Here is a 7,609-nt window from a genome sequence, read left to right as displayed (position 1 = left end):
TCCATTAATCAATAACATTCAGTCAAGTTTTATCCTTAGATTTAAAAATCAAATCCAAAGACCCTTGCATGCCTTGAAGCTGATAACACCAAATCTCACTGATCAAGAAATGTTTGATACATTAATTATCTCTATACAAAGCTTGCATTAGACAATCTTACATTACAAATTTACAATCAATGAAGAAAGAAATGTAAACTCCACCAGTAGTTATCATGGGTATTTCCACCGTGGTATCTAGCATGATCTAAGTGACCCCACTCCTGTTTTTTTCATCTGTCCAAGTATCCACTCCTATATAGAGCCACAGAATGAACTGTAAAAACTCACTTCTAATGATTACAATGGCAGGATAGTGCTTTGTATAATATAAACAAATGTGGGAAATAATTTGAGAGTGATTAGTAAAAATTTTGTTATGTACTGGTCTTTTAAGCCCGTTTATAAAAGTTTAAAATTTACAGAGTTAAAACAACATTCCTCAAGTTACTAGTGGTGGAAAGATAAATATACAGAATTACTACAATAGTATAGACTACTAGAAGTTTTCTCTAGTCAGAGGTTGGTGACATCCATAATTTCAGTGAGAGCTTTATTAGGATTTTATGTAAGAAATTAATTTTGTACATTCTCAGAAGGATCATTGCAAATTCTTTTTGCAATTACTCTGCAGAACATGATCCAATCCAAACCCAAGCAATTTGTGTCTCCTCAGTGCATGAAAAGACAAGAACTGAAGGTAAATAAAGGGACTATCATGTGGGAGTCGTGTAGTACGTATGTGGAAGAGTGTGTTGTACGTGTGTTGGACAGTCCCACAGATGGGACTTAAAACACAGAACAAAGTGAACAGTGAGGTCAGAAAGGTATCCCAGGAGAAAAACAGGACAATTGAAAAAGCTTATCAGGAGCATGAGGTGGGAAATGAAGGCTGGTATGTGAATCTGGAGATGTCCATGCTTTAAGGGACAGCTTCTACATTTTGGAACTTTTGGAGCACCCCTATCTTTGGCAGGCCAGTGCTACTGCTGAACACCAGTGCAATGACCTGCTGCCACACAGGGTAACATGAGCTGGATGTGGAACTGAGACCAGTACTGGGTTATTTAAGCATGGAATTAGATACTTGCTTTGTTTTTGTGCCTTTTTAAACTCAAGAGAGCTGGTGTTGTACACTACACATGAAAGAGCAGGATGACCACCAGAACTGGTATCACAACATGCAATTACTCCCACTGTCCCTCCCCCCAAAATCTGATCCATCACAGTGTGATTATTCCTACTGACACCCCTAGACAAGGAAATTCACAACACCAAGTGCTATACATGCTTTGCTGATATAAAGATGAAAACATTAGAAATGTACAATTGCTGTTAAAATTGCATTTAATATCACATTCCAGTGACTGGAAATTAATTCAAATTCTAACAAATTGATTACAGGGAAAGAAAGCAAATCACACCGTCTCATGTATCTGAAGATGACTTAAAAGATCTTTTTCATTCCCAAACCTCATTAAACAATCAGTACATTTATGAGGCAAATCTGCTGAATGCCTGAAATCCAAATGAGTTTTAAGGTCTTCAATCTGTCCTGTTGAATATTCACAGTATTGACACAAATAAATCCCTTCAGATAAATGAGAGCTTAGGTGCTTGCAATATTCCAACATACCTGAAAATCCCTTCCCACAGTCATCACAAACATGAGGGAATATTTTGGTGTGCTCGATAGCTACATGCCTGTTGACATTTGTATGCAGCCTGCTCCTAAAGCCGCACACCTGGCACACAAAGAAGTTTTTGCATTTGTCAAAACTGATTTTGTTGATGAGGCTGTACTGGCCACGCTCCTTGTTGTTGTAGCTGTCGCTCAGCTCGATGAGCCGGCACGCGTGCTCGTTCACCACGTGGCTGTGCAGATCCTCGGGGTCGTTTGTCTCGTGCTCACAGAACTGACACAGGTACTGCTCGTCACAGCTGTGCTCCTGGAAGTGCAGGTACAGCTCGCTGCTGGAGGAGAACTGCACATCACACTGCTCACACCAGTAAAGGTGGTCGTTGAAGTGAGTGTCTGCTATGTGCTGACTCAGATTCTCAAAAATCACCGTTTTGTAATCGCAGTATTTACAGATGTATGGATCCTCCTCGTGTAGTTTTACGTGTTCAATGAGCTGCACTTTGCTGGAGAAACTTTCTTTACAAACTTTACAGACATGAGTGTCTGTACATGTCTTATGCTTCAGGATCATGTGCTGCTTCAGATCAGAGAAGTACTTGCTGTTGAACTCACAGAGCTCACACTTGTACAAGCCGCTGCTGTTGGCTCTCAGCAAGGGCCATTTCTGTTGAGCTGTGATATTCAAAGCCTGGTTCTTCTCAAAGATTTTACACGTCTCCAGAGGGATTTCCTCAAGGTCCTCAGCTTCCAGCTTCTCAGGTGACACAGTCTGCGTTTCTATATCGTGAACTTCTACTGCATTCACTTCTGTTGTAGAAATTTCTACAGTTTGGATATCTAGAGGTTTCTCTTCTTCTGTGGGGCTGTCACTGAATATAGGTGAGTCACACAAGTCTCTGCACATTCCATTGTTAGTACCTTTATCTGCAGGAGGAAATACATAATAGAAGGTTGGAAAAAACCCACTACAAAACACCTGGGCCCATTTTTAACTTTCCAGTCAGCTGCAGCAGCTGTCAAATGCAAAGACCAGTTATTTTTCCTCTGCCAGACTATGCTGTATTTTCAGCTAACAAAGCAATACCAGAAACTATAAATTCTTCGCCATTTCTGTCAAAGCAAGGAAGTTACACAAAAAGCCAGCAGCAGCTGGGCTCTCCAACCTCCCAGCACCTCATCTACAAACACACTGGCCTTTACCTTTATCCTTCTTTTTAGGGTCTGTGCAGTGCATCCCAACGTTTGAGTGTGCCCCGCTCCAGTGAGAGCTCCCGGCATGCACCGGACTCCCGTCATCATCCGTGTCCAGGCTCTGCACAGGACTGTGGAATCTACCTGCAAAGGGAAGGGAAGCATTTCCTTGTCATCATTTCTCCAACACTAGCATCCTCCCGATTCCTGAATTTAGTCATAGATCTTACTTACTATTTATTTATTCTATTTGTATATATTTGTCTTTACATACTAAGCACATCATAACCTGCATTTGAAAAAAGTAACAATACCTTGAAAATTATTTCCATACATGCAGAGAAAAACAAAAGAATTCAAAAAGTGACAAATCTGTGTAGAAGATTTCAGCAGAAAGTACTGAATTTACTACTGAAAATACTCAGCTGATTATACAAAAAAACCCTTAAAATCCATAAATGAAATATTACATTTAAAAGACACAACTTAAAAAATATTCTTCAATATTTATGGATATTGCATTTTAAAATATGATACTTTCTAAAACTTCTGCAGACTTTATGGTTAATTTTTAAAGTGAAAAGAAAAATAAGTAAGACTAAAAATCCACCATCATATTTACTCTGCTAACTTTCCACCCACTATTGGATGTTTTATAAAAAGGCATTTTGTTTTGCCAGGTACAAGTACAATTCAATGCAACTGTTGGTAATTTCCATCTGAACTCATCAACTTTGCTACCTAGGTAGTGAGTATTGGAAGTAGTTTAATCACCAATATAAATGTAAAATTTAAGGGTCTTTTTGTTGTCATTGTTTCTACTTTGAAAACTGTATTTCAGCTGTAACAATTGAACAACCTCCCACCAGTCTAAGGCCCATCAGATCATAAGGACACTCATAAATCACCTGCTATATACTGTGTATTCTGTTTGCTTCTATGAATAGGAACATTATACAATAAAGAACTACAGAACAAGACCCCCAAACATTCTTACCTCTGTTTATATCTGGCTGTCTCATGGAACAGACACTGTAGCAGTGGTCAGAAAAAATTCCACTGTTGTCTATGTATCTGCTTGCACCTGAAGAATCTAAACCAAAACATCAACAAAAAAAGTTTAAGTACTGATGTCTTATTGTAGCTACAGATGTATTTCTTGTTCATCAAAATTCTTTTCACATTTTTACTTGTTTTGGAAGAATTCCTGTTGTGATTTGCACCTTCCAGCTGCTGCCCTGATGTTTGGAGTATGAGGTCTCTGCTCCCACTGACATTGACAAGTGTGTGGTCTGTTCCATGCTGAACATTCCTCTCTACCCACCCCACCCAACTTTTACAGCATTCCTCCCCTCTGTGGAAGCAGAATCACCTTCATTTGCAGCTAAAGCCAGTTCCCCATGTGCAGGAGTAGAGAACAAACCATTCAGGTGCATTGGCTCAAGGTGGCCCAACAAAGGAGCCTGCAGAGTGGGTGCTGCCCATTCAAGCCAAGATTTTTTATCCCATCCTTTGTCACTGCTTTTCCACGTGTTGGCACAAGTGGCCCCTTCTTGTAAAGTTATTATTCTGAGAAAAAATATTAACTTACTAAAGTGTACATAACTCAAGCTCTAGACTGACCTGAGTAACGAGAAGGATGCAGAGTCTTCCTTTTCCTCTTTTTAGGATGTTCATTCATTTTGAACAGTCTACATGAACTGTAACGTAAAAACAATAAAGAATTACACTTGTTTGTATCTAGTTTATCTTTCAGAACCTTATGAACCAATGCAAGCATTTTGAAAACCTGCATATTAAAACCAAAAGTTTTTTCCTACTCCTTCTTGTCTCCAGCCCATTTTGATACAGTTAAGAACCCACTAAATGCACACAGCTGCTCAAGTCCAGTTTCACATTCCTGCCCTGGAGCATAAAGCTCACCTTAGAGACAGACAAGTCAGAACTCCAGCACTCAGGGTGATCTACAAGCCTTCTCTCCAGCACCCTTTTTGTCAGAGACAGGACATTCTGAGGTAGAGCCCTTCAGAAACGAGTTTTAGTGTTTAAAATACTAACACAGTCATGCTCTCTTACCAAAAATCCTAGACTCTTCAGTATCAGGAAGCAGAGCAGCTAAGAAGCTGGTGACTACACAGCTTCCAAACGTAGAGAATGCATCAGCTCACAACGACTTTCACCTATGAAGAGACAGCATTTTAACCCACTTAAAACTTTAGCACAAAATAGAAAAAACACTATCACATACAAGTGACACAAATACTACAAAGAATTAATCTGTGGAAATTGAAGCTAGAAAGCAACATAAGAAGTTGATATTACTTTCGGTTTAAAGCATCAAAATTAGTATGGTGGATGCACTGGTGTATTTCTTTTTCTTTTGTCTCAGGTTAGTTGGCTTTTGCTGCACTTGGCAGCTCCCGAGAGCAAAAATACATTTGGAAATGAAACACAAATATTTGAGCTATATACGGGACAAACAGGCTTGAAGAACAACAGGCTGCGAACAAGGAATGTGACCCAGGTTGCCATAATTGAAGAGCACTTGGGGGCCCAGGATCTTCTGTAGTCAGTGCCATGCACCGGAGGTGAGAGGAGGGAAAAAAGGGCCCTGATCAAGTCAACGGTGTTCTCCTGAGATTAAATATTTTCTGAACTAAAATCTTATTTCAGGAGATGAAAAAATAATTGATTTTAACGTTATATCATGATCTAGAAGTATCAGTACCCTCACCTGTGGGGTGATTTCCTGTGATTACAAGGGAAGAACCGATAGCGCCCTGACACCGCAAGTCTCACCCCAGGTAACGCGCGTGAAAAGCTCAGCCTTTTCTGCACGGATCGGACCGCGGGGCAGCAAGGCGGGTTCTATTCCAGCCGCTTTCCTGGCCCTGAAAAGCGGGATCCAGGCCCCGAGAACCGGGATCCCGATCGGCCCCGGGGCGGCGCGGCCTGCGCGGAGGCCGCACGGGCAGCCCCTGGCGGGAGCGCGGCAAAGGCACCGCTCCGCCCCGGCGGCGGCCCCGCAGCCGCGGGCCCGGGCGAGGCCGCGACCCCGCAGGGGTGGCGGGAGAGGGCCCGGCCCGGGGCCGCACCGGAGAGCCGCGGGCCGGGCCGTGAGTCACAGCTCACCTCCCCGGCGGGGCCGGGGCACGGGCGGCTCCCGCCCCGCGGCTCCCCGGGCGCTGCCGCCGGGACTCACCTGCCGGCCGCCAGAGCCTCTCCGCTCCTCCCGGGCCCGGCGCGGCCGCTCCGCCCTCCCCGCTCCGCGTGGGCCCGGCCCGGCCCGGCCGCTCCGCGGGCAAGGGGCGGGAAAGGGGCGAGCGGCCGCCGGCCGCAGCGCCCCCTGCCGGCCACGGGCGCCCCCGCACCCGCACGTCGCCATAGCGACGGCGAGGGGCCTAAGTAAAGCTTGCGTTGGTATTTGTAGCCGACAGCGGCTGCACGGCCGCGTTTCCAGCCACAGGCCTCGTCCAGGGCTCGCAGCAGGTAAGCCTGCTTCAGAACACTGTCAGCACTCCCATTTTACACAAATGAGACGGCGATGTCAAAGCCGGAACCTTGTAAAGCTCAACTTTACTTTTTGTGTCAATGTAGAAGCTGTCCCTTAGAGCTACTGTGTAGGAGAATCAATATAAAGTGTATCATAAATATGTACAGTACAGGAAAAAAATATATACATACAAGAAAGACAAGGAGCTGCTGGAGAGGGTCCCGGGAGGCACAAAGGTGGTTTGGGGTCTGGAGCATCTCTTGTGAGGAGAGATTGCAGGACTGGGCCTGGTTAGTCTGGGGAAGAGACCTCTGACAGGGCATCTCATCAATGCACATAAATATTTCAAAGGCAAGGGCCAGAAGATGGTGCCATACTCATTTTGGTGGTTCTGAGCAACAGGATGAGGAGCAATGGCCATAAACTAAAACACAAGAAGTTTGACCTCAACATGAGGGAAAACTTCTTCACACTGAGGATGGTAGAGCACTGGAACAGCTGCCCAGGGAGGTTGTGGATTCTCCCTCTCTGGAGACATCCCAAACTCACCTGGATGTGTTCCTGTGTTACCTGCTCCAGGTGACCATGCCTTGGAATGGATGATCTCCAGAGGTGCCTTCAAAAACAATCAATTCCATGATTCTGTGAAATACATATAAATAAGGACTTGAAAATTAAAATAAGCAACTCTCCCTTTTCCAAATTTATAGTCACATCCCTTTTTGCTGATTTAATCTTCACTTTTTATATGCCACAGGAAAAAGCACCAAATTGTATTGGTTCACAAAGCAGAACACTTCAAGCAGCATTTTCCTATTTAAAAAAATACCTCAATAATTTTGAAGACATGAGGGAGGCCACAACAGTCCCTTATTTCCATGACTTAAAATAATTTATGGAATTTTGCTAAGCGTTGCATTCATTGAATTGTTTAGCTCAGGCTTAGCCTGAATTTACCTAGTTCTATGAAAAAGTTTTGAATTAGCATATCCCTAATGCTGTTGCTCCAGTGATTAGTAAAAAAAAGAAACTATACCCTGCTTCTGGTCTTAGTTTTATTCATTACCTTGCAAATGAAACTGGACTTACTCTGTCTATAAAATCCTACCTTTAGCCTTTGTCCTGAGGCTGGAAATATGTCCTTAGGGTAACGAGACTTGCTCAGAGCCAGATGGAAAGAGTTTCATGCTATGATCACACAGGAGTTTTGGTGGTAAGCAGCAAAACAGAACTAAAGGTGTCCT

General features: G+C 43.4%; 1 protein-coding gene across 3 annotated transcripts; it reads right to left on the bottom strand.

Annotated features, from left to right (window-relative positions):
- Positions 1 to 1,368: 1,368 nt before the first annotated feature.
- Positions 1,369 to 6,176, bottom strand: ZNF639 (zinc finger protein 639). Of its 3 annotated transcripts, none has more exons than XM_053986861.1 (6): positions 6,075 to 6,176; positions 4,949 to 5,052; positions 4,496 to 4,572; positions 3,870 to 3,965; positions 2,882 to 3,016; positions 1,369 to 2,605 (listed from the first exon to the last, which is right to left on the bottom strand). In XM_053986861.1, the coding sequence occupies exons 3-6, from the start codon at positions 4,551 to 4,553 to the stop codon at positions 1,458 to 1,460; spliced, it is 1,437 nt and encodes a 478-aa protein (XP_053842836.1). In that variant the 5' UTR covers positions 4,554 to 4,572; positions 4,949 to 5,052; positions 6,075 to 6,176; the 3' UTR covers positions 1,369 to 1,457. The 3 variants fall into 3 exon arrangements, with proteins under 3 accessions (XP_053842836.1, XP_053842835.1, XP_053842838.1); XM_053986860.1 differs by lacking the exon at positions 6,075 to 6,176 and adding an exon at positions 5,607 to 5,998; XM_053986863.1 differs by lacking the exons at positions 4,949 to 5,052; positions 6,075 to 6,176 and adding an exon at positions 4,796 to 4,814.
- Between the last annotated feature and the right edge of the window lie 1,433 nt (positions 6,177 to 7,609).

The sequence above is a fragment of the Vidua macroura genome, chromosome 10 (genome assembly GCF_024509145.1).
Source record: "Vidua macroura isolate BioBank_ID:100142 chromosome 10, ASM2450914v1, whole genome shotgun sequence".
In the NCBI taxonomy this organism is placed as follows: domain Eukaryota; kingdom Metazoa; phylum Chordata; class Aves; order Passeriformes; family Viduidae; genus Vidua; species Vidua macroura.
The sequence above is the reverse complement of the archived record's forward strand: the minus strand, read 5'-3'. Positions and strand labels throughout refer to the sequence as shown.